Source organism: Penaeus vannamei, chromosome 16 (assembly GCF_042767895.1).
Source record: "Penaeus vannamei isolate JL-2024 chromosome 16, ASM4276789v1, whole genome shotgun sequence".
Classification (NCBI taxonomy): Eukaryota; Metazoa; Arthropoda; class Malacostraca; order Decapoda; family Penaeidae; genus Penaeus; species Penaeus vannamei.
In genome coordinates, this window is record NC_091564.1 from 5,104,649 (window position 1) to 5,122,148 (window position 17,500).

At 36.1% G+C, this 17,500-nt stretch overlaps 2 protein-coding genes across 34 annotated transcripts in view; one reads left to right on the forward strand and one right to left on the reverse strand.

The window, feature by feature from the left end:
- Nucleotides 1-9,458, forward strand: part of LOC113817988 (CUGBP Elav-like family member 2) — a 344,309-nt gene extending 334,851 nt beyond the window's left edge. For 29 of the 33 annotated variants that reach the window (XM_070131113.1, XM_070131094.1, XM_070131103.1 and 26 more), the window contains 3 exons: nt 1-99; nt 2,081-2,211; nt 4,934-9,189. The exon at nt 1-99 is cut by the window's left edge and continues 123 nt beyond it. In XM_070131113.1, the coding sequence (XP_069987214.1) occupies nt 1-99; nt 2,081-2,208 (227 nt within the window). In that variant the 3' untranslated portion in view covers nt 2,209-2,211; nt 4,934-9,189. Of the gene's footprint in view, nt 100-2,080; nt 2,212-4,933 lie in introns of all 33 variants that reach the window. The other 4 variants (XM_070131117.1, XM_070131119.1, XM_070131120.1 and 1 more) reach the window with 2 other exon arrangements.
- A 470-nt stretch (nt 9,459-9,928) lies between these two features.
- On the reverse strand, nt 9,929-17,355 carry LOC113809052 (fucose mutarotase). Its single transcript, XM_027360540.2, has 3 exons — nt 17,209-17,355; nt 12,539-12,714; nt 9,929-10,306 (listed from the first exon to the last, which is right to left on the reverse strand). The coding sequence occupies exons 1-3, from the start codon at nt 17,236-17,238 to the stop codon at nt 10,258-10,260; spliced, it is 255 nt and encodes an 84-aa protein (XP_027216341.1). The 5' UTR covers nt 17,239-17,355; the 3' UTR covers nt 9,929-10,257.
- Between the last annotated feature and the right edge of the window lie 145 nt (nt 17,356-17,500).

Sequence of the window (17,500 nt, forward strand, 5' to 3'; positions counted from 1 at the left end):
TCTCAGACCAGGAGCTAGCCCAAGCATTCTGGCCATTTGGGAAGGTCATCTCGGCCAAGGTCTTCATAGATAAACAAACAAACCTTTCCAAGTGCTTTGGTAGGTCTATAATGTATGGTGGAGGTGTGATGTTGTAAAGGCATTGGGAGGGTGTTTTTCTTGTTGTGCAATTTCTTTTTATGAGTGGTGTGATAATTTCTTTCTGTTTTGCTTTTATTTTGTACACCATTTAGGGATATATACTAAACATAGATTTTATAGGAACTATATGAAAGAAAAGATAAGCTCTTGGAGCATATACATTCTCTTGCCCTTCCATTGAAAAGTCTCTCCTCTTGATAGTATAAAATGTCTGTGTTGTTTTCAGTGTCCAAGTATGATAATGAAAATATTAATTTCTGTGTCTATGCATTTAAGTATTGAGAACATGTATTCTATTGTTTTACACCCTTTTTGTATTATATTGTTTTATACCTTATCATTAATTAGTGTTTGTTCACACACATTTTTATAGTTCAGTCCTTTGTAAACACTCTTCCCTTTTATCTAGTCCCTCCTGCTCATTTGCAAAGTGAGATGAAGAAAGGACAATACTCAGTTAGTACCTCTCCCTGTAATGGTTGGTCTGGGGTGTCTTCAGTGTGAAGCTCAAGTAATGAAAAAGAGATTATCACTGCCTGAAAATATAATTTGGGATCTTTCATTATTAAAAGAGAAAAAAAACAGGGCTAATTATGTGTTACAACTTCAGTTTTGTTTGTAAGATTAATCCAAATTGCATTAGAAGAAATTAATTTTACTCCCATGAAAATATAAAAAAAACAAGCAACTTTTATAATCGTTTGAATGACATAATTACCAGCTCTCTAAATCTGAATTTATAGGTTGCATCTGAGGCCAACATAAATAAAGCAAAATTATTGTTTCTTTTTATTTATTTTATTCTTTTCTATCTCATCACCATTTATGTTTCAAGAGATTAATCATCAGTATTAAAATTCAGTTTCCCATGACCAATGTAATTAAAAAAAAAAAAAGATGTAATACCATGTTCATGCTAATCTGTGGGGTATTGTTGACTTTTTGAAGCTTGAGTTCATGCATACATACATAACCTATCCCTTGAATTTTTGAGAAGAAAAGTTTCTATTTTTATTTAATAATAATGATAATTACAATGTTGGTAACAATAATAATGTTAACTTAAAAAACATAGATTCAAGGAATGGACTAAACTGGTCAGATTAGCCAGGCCTAATGATTTGACTCTATAATTGATGGAATTACTTGTTGAGCCTTTGATGTATAAACAAAATTGATAAAACAAAACCACAAAGGTCAGTGCATGTACCTTGGCAAATATATGCTAAATGGAGATAATATATATAAAGCTCTATGAATAACTATAATCTTGCAATATTAAAAAAACTTGTGTACTTGTACAAGATTAATAGAGGCCATCCTTTTAAATTTCCATATGCATATAATGAAATTGTGACACACTATAAAATTGGCAAATGATAACATAGATAGCTTTAAATTATTTTTAGCTTGCAGATTATAGATCAAGTTATGGAGAAGGAGATCAGATCAGTGCTGAATAGGACAAATTTTGTTTCTCGACTTTGAATTCTGAAAACCAAGAATTGGACAGTTCTGCTACCTTTGAGCCAACATTTCATATAGATAGCATTTTGAAATACACGTTAGATTGATGGATTCATACTAAATGTCTTGATGACTGTTGGTATAAATAGATTGATAATATGCACAGAAGACAGACTGAAGTAGATTTTTTTCTAAATGTTGTAGGAAAAGAAAAGAAAAGAAAATATGCTGTGCATTGCATGGGGTAGATTTAAGATATTATTTGGTAAGATTTTAGCACATAATGTATGAGAAACTGTCATTCCTAATAAAATGTCTAACTGAAATTATAAAAGGAAATTGATGTTCCTTTTTTAAAGATCTTTCCCAAGATTAGCATGTTTTCTTTGTTTGAATCCTTCCTTGTTTTGCCAATTTTGTATTTATGTAGAGAAGCAGGCAATCATGTAACCAAAATGAAATTCCCTTCCAGGATTTGTATCGTACGACAATGCTCTAGATGCACAGCGGGCAATCCAACACATGAACGGCCAACAGATTGGAAACAAGAGGTTGAAGGTCCAACTGAAGCGATCCAAAACCGACTGCAAGCCATACTAACAGGTACCTTTCTGTGTGATTGGAGAATTGCGTGTGGTGAAATGCAGCTAGTTCCATTACATCTTTAGTATTTTTTTTTCTTATCATTTCTTTAAAACTTGGAGGTCATTCTTTACCCCCTTCATTGAGGGATGTAAGATCTTATCTGACTAAGGGATTCCTCCTGAAAGATTCAACATATTCTGACAATCGGAAAGAAAGCAGGTCTGTGGTCAATTCTTAGATGCAAAAGCAGATTTTGCTCAGCTCAGGCAAGAGAAAATATTTAGTGTGTAATGGAAATAGCACTCACAATACTCTTGTTCAGGGATAGTTTTCTTGGGTATGTTTTGGAAACTAAAAAGTAAATGAATAAAAAGATAAGCAATTTGTCTGAAATGTTTTGTGGAGTTGTATTCATATATTATTGTGTACAAATATACGTCCCTCTAAAAGTCTTTCAGGCAGTGTAGCACTGTAAGTAATGTTGAAGCTTACTAGCCTATTGATATTGTAAATGTCTACTGAAGTGATGTTTTTATGGATTTTTATGGTAGACAAACAATTATGAGTCATAAGTTGCAGGCAGAATTGATCTGCAACTCATCACCTTTCATAGTTGTACAACATATGATCAGTACATGAAAAACAAGAAAAGATACTCAGGTTTATATTGACGTAAGAGAATCATGCCAGGTTTTATTTTGATAGACTTTCTCTTCTGTTGTTTTCAATAATAAAAGAGAGGATAATGGAACCACAATTTTGACAAGCAAACCTGTAAACTGCACCTTGAGGATAATATCAAACTACAATGATCAAAGCCTTATGATGGAGTACAGAAGACTTTGTGTAGTTTTAAGACTCTTAATTGATTGTGTAAACCTACCAGAGAACAGGGTGTTCATGTGTACTTGTTCAGACTGCTCAAAGGCTCTGTGATACCTCTGGTGTTGTGGCTCCAGTGTTTATATTATATATTTTTTGACATATTTATTACAATTGAATATTATGTTTTGTTTCCATGTTATTGGTTGACTTCAGTGAGGTCTCTTTGTAGTTTGACTTCAAGAGATGATTATCAGGTATTTGAATGTTTGTCTGTTAATGCAGATGAGCTGTAATTGCTGTCTTCTATTATGCCTTATGCTGTTCATGGGAAGGAGAATCACATTTTGTATTGTATTAGAGCAATTCAGAGTTTTCAAGTACCGTAACTGTGAGTCTTGTCGTGTTTAAATTATTCCAACTGCCAGTTTAATGTGAACGTGGCTCTTAGAAGTCTAGAAAGACAAATTTACAGTGTGTAGGTTGGAATTTGTAATTTCATGATTGTCATAGAAATACTAAAAGAAGAATAACATTTTGAGCAGTAGGTAATTTAGAAAGCTTATCTTAAAATTCAATACTATGGTTGTGCAAGAGCTCAAAATTATCTTATGGGTAACTATGTACCCAGGATATTATGTGAGATATATTTTATTTTCAGTCATATATAATTTTATATTTTTTCAGGGAAATCTAATGCATTGTGATTGTTAATTGTGGTAGGTTATTTTTGTTTATGTGGACTATCTGACTATCAGTACAATTGGAAAACTTGTCCTAGTGTGATAATTTCAAATTACAGGTGAAACAGATTGCCTTAATCTTCAATCACATACACATAAATTGACAAAAACAATTTAGAACACTGACCACATCCCAGTAGATTCTTTAGTTCAATTTATCATTACGAAGAGCTTCACAAACAGGTAGATGTTGTTGTGCCAAATGAAAAATGTTGAGGAACTTCTCTGTGTGTTTGAGAAGATTTCAAAGTTGAGAAAACTAACAGGGTATCTAAAATGCGAATTAGTTCATAGTTTCCATATATACTCAACATGTTTGTTTCTGTATATAAGAGCACTGTCAGTCCCTTTTGATAAACTGTACTAATTTCCCTTTGCAAGATACAAAATGGTCAGCTGTAATTTACATCTAGTCAAATAAATATTAGCTTCCTTATAGTTTATAGTTGTAGTAAAGACGTTAATAGTGCTTTCTTCACTTCCTTCATTTTGATTTTGTGATGTGATAATTCAGTTGTTCCTTTTGATTTAGATATATGCTTGTATGATTTTTGTTTCTAATGTTCCAAAGACTAAGTTGCTCATACAATGTTTGTAGTTTCCCAGTCACTGGCAGATGAAAAGAATGCAGTCATGAGTGTATTCTGTGTTAGTGATCACTGTTTTTGTAATGTAAGAAGCTACTGCTGTTTTTTTTAATGGCCAATGTGTTTTTTTTTTTGTTCTTTCTTTTTTTTTTTAATGTCATTCCCAGCAATTAAGGTTGTACTCTGTTCATGCTCTATATCTGTGAGTGTTGCAGGTTATCCCCTCTTGTATGTTGACATGAATGTTCAAAATTACACTTATAGGTCTCCAACACATCATGACTGAATGTATAGTGACATTCTGGTGCTGTAATTTGTCTGCAGCACCTTACACCACATGCAATTAATGATTTTGTGAAACGCTGTGCGCAGTTTAATTGTCTTGTTTGCTGTGCATGCATACAGTCACCAAAACCACATATGTGATACATTTTCTGCTAGTCAGAGGACACATTCCAACTTGAATCATTTCAGAAAAAAAAAGAGTCCTTAGGATAAGAATCAACTTCGTGTTGCATGATTCCTCAAAATGTTTGGTTTTGTGCAATGACTTATACGTGTTTTTCTTTTTTTCCGTTGGCGACCTAGATGCCATGTTGTGCTGTTCTGCCCCGTGCCCCGTATTGCCTGCCGTCCGTATAACAGTGTCTACGTCCTTCTCCCATCTTCGTAGCACGTCTCATGCGTACGTATGTATACGTATGTGTATGCCATGTGGTTGTATACACTGTGCAGCTGCTATAAAGTCACTGGAGCTAGCAGATGACGCCTGTCATCAAATCTGTCAGCACACATAAATATTTAGGCTACCACTGTACCCTCAGCAGTGCTCCTTTTCAACACATGTTTGATATTGACAAGTCACCTCACCAAAAGACTAATCTCTGTACAAACCAAAAATGTCTATTACATAACATACATTTTTAATAGTTGTTTACTTTAGGAGTAAATACTGTATACTGTCTTTTTATCAATTTTTACTAGATGATTCATACATAAAAGGAGATGGTTAAAAGTCATTTCTGTAAAATATTAACTGTCCAGTATGTATTTGATATTGGTGAGTGAAACTCCGTAGAGTTGATGGTAGCTACCTGCACAACATTTTTCCATTTTCAGAAAATAGTTCGTTTCCTAATTCATGTTCAGTTCCTTTAAAGGCAAAATCAAGATTTTCTATGGAATGGACATTAGTTCCATATATTTTGGTAGGAATTGTACATGGCAGCTTCACAATTTCATACATAAACTAAGATAAATGATATCCTTATGTACTTATTATGTGCCATGGCTTCTTGAAACATGTAAACACTAAATATTGTGTTTTTAGATATATATTTCATGGAATACATGTTTTGTAAATGTGCTATTAAATCTGGATGCATGCTTATAATATTCAAATATTGTCTTGTACTTTAATGTACTGCACAAAATGATTATTGATTTTATCGGTACAAAAGTGACAAACTTTTGTATATTGATTATAATCCAAGGTCATATTTTTATAGCAGTCTTTGCATTGCTGATTTAGGACATTGATCAGTGTCTGTTTTCAAGAGTATTTAGATTTTAGGATGAAAAATCTTCCAGTCACTTCAGCTCTCATAGATGTCAGGTATGTGGGTGTAAGAATGCTAAAATATAACAAGAACTTATCATGGTTAGTGAGACTGTAATGAACATTTATTATGAGTCAGGTAACATAAATTCAATTCTGTGAAGAAATGTGATACCATGTTTCCAGTAGAATATTGATAGGAATGCAAATTGATTGAAAGCGTTATATTTGATATATTATTTGTTTAAGTATGAAGGTATGTTTATTCCGTTAACTGTTTGTTCTACAATAGGTACAGTATTAAAGTCATCACATTAAATTCTTGAGAAATGATTAACTAGATTTTAGTGTTCTTACTTCATGAACTTGGCTAGAGAGTTTCTGAGGATACCTCCATGCGTCAGGGGTCAGAAGCGGAAAGTAGCCAAGTAGTGGCCATATTGGGCAAAGACGTTAACTAGTCTATTATTGAGGGTTTTCAAAAAGGGTAAATCCACCTTAAGCTGTACGGCTTCTTTTCAGCCCTTTCATGCAGTGCATTGATTCAAGCAGTACAGATTAAGTGGGATTGATTCTGAATTATAAACTATCTCTGTGGGTGATTGAAGAGTAATGCAGAATCAACTCTCTTCCTGGTTCATTCACATGATTACCTCCTGTAATTTAACATTGAAGAAAGTCAGCTTAAACATTAACCTCCAACACCCAGGAGAATATTTGCCATACTCCACAGGTTGGAGGATTGGCTATAAACCTGGTTTTATCAGGCAATATGGAATTCGAGGCTTGTTACTATGAAAGACACTAGGTAGCAGGTCGGTGTGATTTCAGACAGGCATTTATATCTGTCTGGCTCATAGCCCTAGGCTAACCAAAGACTATGAAAATGTGTTTGTCTGTGTTTATTGTACCCAAGCCATGGTATCGAAAGGGTGTACAACCCATTAAACCTCGTCACTGCTACGTCTGTTTGCCGGAAATGGAGTTATACATGTTATTTATTAAAAACTGGTATGTTGATGTTATTCAGTGTCTCCTCTGTTTCTTTTTCCAGTTTTATTGACTGATGTGGGGTGTTCAAATTTGGAATGTAAGGCTGATAATTCACTCGCCAAAAGGTCAATGCCATCTCTGTGCCTTTATTTTACATTGCTTACATTTGTGCTTATATTGCAGCTATGGGAAGCAAGTCTTAAGTTCCACTAAAGAGTCTAAGAGAGACATTTGAAGATGCCCTGTTACATTATAGGAGAGCTTTCATGTGTAGGTGGATGTGCTATTTAATGTAGTTGTGTTAAAAAAAAAAGATATATATAGAGGTAGGTATAGTGGGAAGTTATTGATTTATTTGATTACGTGGTTTTGATTAGTGTTGTATTCAGCAGTAAATATGGTAAATATATATTCAATGTATCTAATGTGTTCTGTTGGGTTTGTTTCAAAGATTCATTATGTATGCATGTAGTCATTAGTTGTTTGGTTTTTCTTTGATTTCACAAGTTGTGTAATTAAATCCTCATTGTAACATGTTACCTTTGTAGGCTCCAATCTTCTGGTTCTGTTTTATGGTGTGATTCACCACTGATTATGTAGGATGTTGGATTTATTTGGAGTTCACAGAAGACATCTTACCTAACAGTTGAGAATTGTGCACATCTTTATTAACTTGCAAGAGTTTCTGGTGAATTTGTATCCCAAATGTAAGGTTAGGTGTCTTTAATTTTCTATGTATACCTATAGGAAGATGGTCCCATTTCTTTAGTGTGTTGTATTCTTCTGCTTTTGTTAACTTACCGCGTGGCTACAAGATTTCTTGAGATAGGGGAAGTATTTAAATAACTGCAGTTCCAGAGTAGTTCAGTATGAATTACTTTATCCCTGTTCTATATCTTGACTCCTAAGTGAATTGCCGAAGTAGATATTTTATTTGAATAGTGAAATTATGTATTTCCAAAGAAATTAGGCTTGGTAATTAATATTTTAATATGTCCTGAAGATGGTAAGTCAAGTTTATGAAAAGAAGAGAAATTTCCAGCATATAGTTTTATTAATAAGTCATCAGTTTTGAAATGCAAATATATATTTATAATCCATATATATTTGACACATAGTGAATGTATTATAAATGGTATTATATGTACTACTTCCCCTCCTCATAAGAGTGATGACGTTCGCTCTTTGTTTCTTGCAGCAGTTACCATTAAGCTACCTGTACTCAGGAAAGATTCTCACTAGAGAGTCGTTGTCCTGTCCCTATTAGCCAGAGGACTAACATTCAGAGGAGATATGTGATTTTTTGAGTCATTGCCACACCAATATGTGTAATTATTGTTCATGTCATACAAGGTATTTCTCCATTGATAATGGAAACTTATATTCATGTCAGTGGAAACCCTGTTCACAACCTATAACTTCATGCTGGATGCCAAAAGCATGCCTCCCCCCCCCCCCATTTCAGGCTCTGATATGTACTGTGATTTAAGGACACTGAATGTGCAAATGTGTAATTGTTTTGCTTTGTATTGGTATGTTAGGAAAGCCGAACTTCTCCAAATTGTCTAATAGAAGCTTCGTTACGGTTGCTGTTACATGTAAAGCATTTTCATATGCACAAATGTTTCAGGTTATGAAGTCTGGTGACATGTGAAAAACTGCCACCACAAATGTCACGTTATTGCAACTGAAGGTATTGGTCAAGTGGTTATCTGTTTCCTATTTACTTTCTCTAACTCCTCATGTTGTGAATTGGTTGTGTAGGGCTTTGAAATGTATGTTCAGTGCCTGTTTGGGGAGATTTAGAAGAGTATTGTCTTCTTGCACACACTATATTTTTTGCCCAACCTGCAGTTTAGGAACATGGAAGGTATGAATTTATAAATCCTCACTAGGCAAAGCTATAATAATTTTTTTTGTTTGCTGTAAAGACAGGTAATAAGAAAGAAACACTATATCATTATCTGGCTTTCATTATTTTTTTTTCACTGATATTGATATTTCAATTAAAATACACTTGCATATAGACACAAAATTAATCACTTTTGCATACCTGAACACAGTCACATAAGGAAGTGCAGATTAATAGTTGCATGAGTAATACATAGGCATATGTACATGTACACACACCTATGGGCTTGTGTACCCTCAAGCAAGTGTGCGCAAAACAAACACACACACACACACACACACACACACACACACACACACACACACACACACACACACACACACACACACACACACACACACACACACACACACACACACACACACACACACACACACACACGTACATATATACACATATACACATATACACACGCACACGCATGCATGCACACACAAAATTAATCACAGAATCTGTCACAGTAGTTTTTTTATATTTTTTAGCAGAACAAGAAAGTTTATATAATTTCTATTTTGGATTTACCACTGTGCAAGAAGACAATACCTGTCATGTGAGTAGCTGTAATTTTCTACTTCCAAGCAGCCAACCCGTAATTTTGTAATGAAATGTACAAGGATATAGCAGCAGAAGAATAAAGTATTTTCAAAGGATTTTTCTTATTTATTACTCCTATCTATCTCCTAATTAGGAATCCATTCAGTTGAACCATACAAAAGGTCTTTTTTTTAAGTAGAGGGACTTATAAAATTTACTTAAAGCAATAAGAAATGCTGCAAATAAGAATTAAAATACTAAGGAAGAAAGATTGCCATGTTTCTGTAGTATTCAAAAGGAATTATTGACATAACAACAAGAGATTTACAGTGGTAGTGACTAATTATTTGTTATCTCCTGTGTCTACAGAAAATAGAAGTTGAGTATGTGTTACATGAAAAATACTGAGGAATATCATAATACTTGCATAAGAAATATAACGGATAGCTGTTATTTCCTTAGTAACTATTTCATCACTTAACATACACATACAAGGCAGTTATCAATTTAAAGTTTGATTAAATTCTGAGAAGTATGGGAATGTAATACCTTGGCCTTAATTACAAAAGGGCCATTAAAGAAAAGATTCTGGTTTCTTCTTTATTCACCAAAAAAGTGCTGTGCCACAAACATTCCTGTTATTTGGCATAACTCTGAAGACAGATATTTACAATAAAGTCAAATTTTTCAAGGAATACAATTGAAAAATGCAAAGTCAAACTATACTGTTTTTGCTTTTTTTGGGTTAATTTGTTACAAGCTTTTCAAAGTACTAAAGTGTTAACATCTTATGGAATACCTACTATATTTAACAAATGCTAAATTTCAAAGTCCACATTCTAAGACTGAAAGAAGGTTATAGTGATGTTTCTGACAGAGGCTAACTACATTTTCCAGAGAAGTACACATGGGTGACTAGCAGACTCCTCGTTTCAGGAGAATATTGGCATAGGCTGCAGTTTCTCTGAAAAAGAAAAGAAAAAAAAATGTATATTATTGCACTATAATGCTAAATGATTGATTGCTAAACACTGCTAAATAATTACTATATTACATGTTACTGATATGGAGTCCTAATCACCAATTCTAATTTCTCATCTATATTTGGATTCAGCTGTGTGATGCTTTTATAGAAACTCTTATAGTTTGAGAATTATGAGGATGAAGAGATGGGATATTCCCTTTCATCTGTTTGGGACAGCAGTCTGCACTAATGCTGCATTCGGAACTCCTCATCTGACTAGTTGGACATTTTGGACAAGGTGTTTTGACTGTTCAGAACCTCTAGTTTGGGATCCTGGACAAATCGTCTATTTGTCCAACTTGTCCCATTCTCGCAGCAGGGCAAGCAGGACAAAAATTAGATCACAATAACATTTATATGTAAACAATGGCAGTTGCAAGCAACAATAAGATATAGATAGGTAACTTTATGGCCCTTTATTGATGTTATTAAAGGGTATTTTTGTGTTTGTTAGTTGCAGGCCAGTTAACCATGTATCAAAGGAGTTACAAAACCTATGCAGTGAGTAAAATAGCACCACTGGTATGATAAAATAGCAGATGTTTACTTTCGAGCGGGTTGCACAGTGGGCAATGAAGGCCTTGGAGGTTCCTTACATGGCTTCATTTTCCAACTGGTCCTGACATGATGTCTAGATGAGCAAGACAAGGAGTTCTGAATGCAGCATTATAGTTATAGACCTCTGTAACATCAAGTCATCAAAGTGTGATGTCACAGAGATCATTATTATTAGGCTGGAAGTTACATCTCTTTCTTCTTCTCTGATCCCTTTTCCTTGTCAGTACCTTCCACTGATGCATCTTCTTTCATTACATATGAAAATGAGACCTAGAAATACTGTGACAATTTTTTTTGTTAAAAGTTACCTATTCTCATGAAAAGTTGTTTTACTAATTCTTCAATTTATAATTAGAAGTACAAATTTCTAAAAAGGAAGTGTGAAATTTCATGGCCTTTTTTTTTGTCAGCTTCCCTTCATCCTTGATTTTGTCTCATATATCTAAAGCTATTTCCTATTCAAAAACTCTAATCTCACTGGTTTGCAAATTTTACTAATGAATATAGCTATTACAGATGCACACACTACTTTATCTACATCAAGATACTGTATTTTTGTCAGAAAGCCCTTCTTTCTTAAAATGTCAAATGCATATGGTCTACCCCATGTATTTATTCTGGCAATAAACTCATTTAATTCTTAGGAAATCTTGTTTGCCTATACCTCCCCTCCAATACAATCATCTGAATTCTTATATTACTCGCAGTACTTTTACACGTCTTGTCCGTGGATGTCGGAACTATGATAATTATTATCATCATCATTGTCACTAATTATATCATTATTATTGTTATTGTTCTTTAAACATCATATACACCTTTCAAGACACAAATGTTTTCATAAACCCATTTGACAAAAGTTATTTTTTTGCTATACTGTTCCTCATCTCTACAGCAATGTTCATGAAAGTTTAACCACTGTCCACTATCTTATAAAAACTGATAACAAAGGATAATCTTCATGATCCACTTTTAAGATGATTTAGGACTTTCTCACTTTTCACTAGTTGAAGCTGAGTTCAATCAGTTTCACTTTTTAGATAGAACAGTCATTTGGCATTGTGATTATTTGTAAAGGAAAAGCAAATACATCTGACTGTGTAAGGTAAGTAGTAGAATATATGAAACAGGGACTGTTACTAACGAGACTTTGAACATGCTTAATGATGTTGGCTTTTGAACAACTCTAATCATGAAGAATCCTATTTCTGTCAATGGCTTTATGCCAAGCATATCCACCAAGAACATTCCAAGTCAGTTAAAAAGAACCCATAATCTGAGGTAAAACTAAACATTTTCTTTTCCAAATAATATATCAAGGTCAGGGAATTGTTCACTATCTATCTGACCAACAGGTTAGGACATCATAGGAAGACTACTACCCCTAGTTATTACTAATATAAAGGAAGACCATATGGAATTACTTGCCACATCTGAGACTGCTTTGTGGTGAAACTCAAACAGGACCAAAGAATAAAATATTACAATGACATTAATTGCCCAGTAACAATAAATAAAATACTACAATTACATTAATTGCCCAGTAACAATAAAATGGATTATTCCATAATCTCCTATTCCATAAGAAAGATCTTTAAAGGCTTTCAGACATACCCTGTGTGGATGATGGCATAAACTTTCTTGGCTCTCTCATAGAACTCAAAGCGCTCCACCTTCTCGAAATTCACTGGTACAGATTCATGTTTGTCACAAATCTTGCGGTACTCTTCCCATACCGGCACTTGGAAACCCTTTGCCTTGTCGCCATCGGTGAGGTCCATCAGCTGAACCTATAAAATTGGACGAGCATTTAGCTTTTTGTTTGACAAAAAAGAAAAGATTTTTTTGTATTTATCAATTAATTTGATTTTCATCACAAGATAATTGAAAGAGAGAGAGAGAGAGAGAGAGAGAGAGAGAGAGAGAGAGAGAGAGAGAGAGTGAGTGAGTGAGTGAGTGAGTGAGTGAGTGAGTGAGTGAGTGAGTGAGTGAGTGAGTGAGTGAGTGAGTGAGTGAGTGAGTGAGTGAGTGAGTGAGTGAGTGTAGGCAGTGGGAAGAAGGAGAGAGACAGGGCAGGGTGGGAGAAGGAGAGAGAGAGAGAGAGAGAGGGCAGTGGGGGGGAGGGATGGAGGGAGGAGGGAGAGAAGAGGAGGAGGAGAGAGAGAGGGGAGGGGAGGGAAGGGATGGAGGAGGAGGAGAAGGGGGAGGAGAGGGAGGAGGAGGAGAGAGGAGGAAGGGAGGTGGGGAGGAAGAGAAAAGAGAGGGGGAAGGGGGAGGGGAGGGGATGGGAGGGGAGGGACAAGAAGGGACAAGAAGGGAAGAGAGAGAGAGAGAAAGAGAGAGAGAGAGAGAGAGAGAGAGAGAGAGAGAGAGAGAGAGAGAGAGAGAGAGAGAGAGAGAGAGAGAGAGAGAGAGAGAGAGAGAGATAATAATAATAATAAAACTTTATTTCCAATTTACATTGGGTATTCATTACAATATGCAAATAAATATCATTATAATCATATACACAGGTGCATATAACTTAAACATAAAATGAATGAAAAATGTTTCATTGAAAGGAATTATTGAAATTAATCTCTGCTTAATCATATAATGATATCCAAACAGATATAATGAGGATTCCCACATTCTTTGTAGGATGCAAAGTTTGATGTACAAAATTATCCCTGTTCAATTAATTATAAGTAATCACATATTCATATATTGGTTCAATTCTGTAAACAAGGCTTGATTTAAGTTATTAGTATATATTCAGAATTCATATATTCGATATAATATATTAGACTCCTTGCAACGCAAAAAACATGGTCACATATCAAGCAATATTAAAATAAAGTGGGAAACACATATAACTCATGCTACAACATAGTACCAAAGTAAATTTTCAACAAAATAAATTTATGGAATATTATATTATATTCTAATTTTACTTTAAAATTGTTTTTATTTACAGTAAATATTAGAGGAAAAAAAATATTTGGGGTTGCATTTTACATACAGTTTCTTATACAAAGTTCGATTTAGCCATGCAGTAGATATAGATATTTTTTTAGCTTGTGTTTAAAGGCAGAGAGTGACAGTGTTCTTTATGTGTGCTGGAATCTGATTTCATATCTCACCGTTATCCTTTTTGTGCCTGATACTGTATTTGTTCTTGGTACGTAATTGTGCCTGTTATATCATTCACGGTATGAAGATTGAGCAACCACTCGGGAAAGCACTGATGCAAGCACTTAAAGATTAAAATACACGTCATATATGTTTCTTATATTTAACCATCCTAAGTGATTCAAAGCTGGGGTTACATGGTCATATTTACGTAAGCCTCCAACGGCAACATTTCCAGCTAAGTTTTGCAACCTTTGGACTCTCAGTCTGTTCTTTTGTTTACTCCCAGAATTCTTGAGCAATAGTTGATAAGACTCAATACTAATGATTAACCATTATCTGTGTTGAGGTATCAAAGCTGTCTCCTGTTCTATAAAGATAAAGGAGAATACGGTTAACTTTTCTTCTTAGTCCATCTACATGAGTTAAAATACATATATTGAACAAAAGAGACTCCTAAATTTTTACCACGGTCTTGGGTAGTATACGGTCGCTGTCAAAATTCATAAAAATATCATCTGATAGTTGTGAGATCTGACGACGAGAGCCAATAAAAATCTTTATTTTGCTTATGTCATCTGATAGTTGTGAGATCTGAAGACGAGAGCCAATAAAAATACATTATTTTGCTTTTATTCAAAAGTAAACCAATCCTCCGGAAACACATATTGACAGCTGATTGGAAACTTTCTGCTTTCTCAATCAATTCTGCAATACTGGCTATATTTCCAGTCTGCAGTATTTGGGTATCGTCAGCGTATTGAACGACGAAGCAATCTAGTATTTATTCTTTATTATTATAGAAAAAAGAACTGGACCTAACACGGAACCCTGGGGAACATCGAAGCAGACATTTCTCTGGGTAGAAAGAACCAATGTCTATGTCACGCTCAAAATGCCACTCCGAAAAGGTGACATGTACCTACGCCCAAGGTCTATATAAGTACTTATATAGACCTTGCCTACGCCCACTATAGTTAGAGGGAATGCGAGATCTCAAACCATGCCCAATCACCTCTACTCTATTATAGCTTTCCATAGCAGCCTCGATCACCCTACCCCATTCCATTATTTAGGGGTGTTTAAGGGGTATATAAGGGGTATACGAGTACTCAAACCACATCCATTCTCATTTACTCTGTGATAGCTTTCCATAGCACCCTGGATCACCTTTGTAACCCTTGCTGTTGTTTAGGGGTGTATTTAAGGGGTCTAAAAGGGGCATGAAAATTTTCATACCGTACTCAGTCTAATTTAGTAATTTCCTCTGTGATATGTTTCCATAGCACCCTAAATAAACCTGCAAGCATGTCCTGTTGCTTAAATATTTAAGCGGCATTTTAGTTTTTTTTCGCGTCCTGATCCCTTATAGGGGCCCCTTATCGGAACGCCTCATAGCCTAAGCCACGCAGGACCTCGAGACCTTTCTAACGCGGCCAAGAACTCGCCCCAACTCCTTGTGGTTACTGGCCCCAATTCAGCATATGCGACTGCCTCAGGTATGAGATTAAGGAGGTCATCAAAGAAAATGCTCCACATCAAAGGGCCTAAGAGGCTTCCTTGGGGGACTCCTGCTTCGATGGGATATGATCTTGATTCTGATCCCTGAAGAACTACTGAGAGATTTCTGTTAGTGAGATGATCACTGAGAAGCTGTAGTTGTCCTTCTATGCCGAGGCTCTTGAGCTTTGCAATGAGGCCCTTATGTCATACCGAATCAAAAGCTCCAGAGGTATCAAGGGCTACGACTCTCGTGTCTCTCCTTCTGTCGAGGTGTTGGGCCCAACTCTGTTTCTCTCGCCTTCTCTCTCTTTCTCTCGCCTTCTCTCTCTCTCTCTCTCTCTAGCATTCTGTCTCTCTCGCCTACTCTGTATCTCTCTCGTCTTCTTTCTCCTCTCTCTCTCTCTCTAGCCTTATTCCTCCTCTCTCTCTCTATCATCTTTCTTTTTTCTTTCTCTCTCTCTCTCTCTCTCTCTCTCTCTCTCTCTCTCTCTCTCTCTCTCTCTCTCTCTCTCTCTCTCTGTCTCTCTCTCTCTCTCTCTCTCTCTAATCTTTTTTTTTTCTTTTTTTTTCTCTCTCTCCCTTCCCTTGTCTCACTCTTTCTATTGCCTTGTCTCTCTTTCTATTTCTCTTTATCCCTCTTCCCTTCCCACCCCCTGTCTCTCACTTTATCTCGTTTTTGCCTTCTGTCTCACTCTCTCTCTCTGTCTTGCCTTCTCTCTCCTCAATCCATCCATCTCTCTCTTTCTCTCCTCGCCTTCTCTCTCTCTCTCTCTCTCTCTCTCTCTCTCTCTCTCTCTCTCTTTCTTTTGCCTTCTCTCTGTTTCTCTCGCCTTCTCTCTCTCTCTAGATTTCTGTCTCTTTCCGTCTCGCTTCTCTGTGGCTCTCTCTCGCCTTCTTTCTCCTCTCTCTCCCTTTTTCTCTCTCTCTCTTCCATTTTCTCTCACTCTTCCTCCCCCCCCCCTCTCTCTCTATCTCGTTTTTGCCTTCTATCTCACTCTCTATCTCTTTCTTTCTCTCTCTTTCCCTCTTTCTCTTCTCTCTCATTCCCTCGCCTTCTCTTTCTCTCCCTCTCTCCTTCTCGCTCTCTTTCTCTCTCCTTCTCGCTCTCTCTCTCTTTCCCGTTCTCTCTCTCGCTCTCTTTATCTCTCCTTCTCCCTAGTTCTCTTTCTCTCTCCTTCTCTCTTGCTCTCTTTCTCTCTACTTCTCTGTCGCTCTCTTTCTCTCTCCTTCTCTGTCGCTCTCTTTCTCTCTCCTTCTCGCTCTCTTTCTCTCTCCCTCCCTCTCTCTTTCTCTCTCCTTATCGCTCTTTTTCTCTCTCCTTCTCGCTCTCTTTCTCTCTCCTTCTCGCTCTCTTTCTCTCTCCTTCTCGCTCTCTTTCTATCTCCTTCTCGCTCTCTTTCTATCTCCTTCTCGCTCTCTTTCTATCTCTTTCTCGCTCTCTTTCTCTCTCCTTCTCGCTCTCTTTCTCTCTCCTTCTCGCTCTCTTTCTCTCTCCTTCTCGCTCTCTTTCTCTCTCCTTATCGCTCTCTTTCTCTCTCCTTATCGCTCTCTTTCTCTCTCTCTCTCCCTCTCTCTCTCTCTCTCTCTCTCTCTCTCTCTCTCTCTCTCTCTCTCTCTCTCTCTCTCCCGATCGTCTATATTGGATTATCACTGGTCGCCATTTGACTTACAGGATTTTCGACGTAGGCATCAAGGGGCATAAGGGTGAGAATCGCATCCAGCAGCGCCGGGATGCCCACTCCATCTGCCCTGTACTCCTTCGGGCGACCGCTACCGTTGCAGATAGTGTGGGTTGGAAAGTTGATATCAGCCAACACTGAAAGAGATAATGTTGTAGATTAAAAAAAATGCAGTAGCACCATAATCTTAGTTGATGATTATAACGTTCCAAATTAAACCTGCTGTTCGTTTTTCCTCGGCGTACAAAACAGACACGTGTATGTAATATTGCTATTTTAGTAT

What these genes read in the sequence shown, in the direction of transcription:
- LOC113809052 (XM_027360540.2), bottom strand. Translation starts at nt 17,238, where the DNA reads ATGCCCCTTGATGCCTACGTCGAAAATCCT. An exon ending in ATGCCTACGTCGAAAATCCT is followed by an intron (nt 12,715 to 17,208) that starts GTAAGTCAAATG and finishes CCAATTTTATAG; the next exon opens with GTTCAGCTGATGGACCTCAC. An exon ending in TATGCCATCATCCACACAGG is followed by an intron (nt 10,307 to 12,538) that starts GTATGTCTGAAA and finishes TTTCTTTTTCAG; the next exon opens with AGAAACTGCAGCCTATGCCA.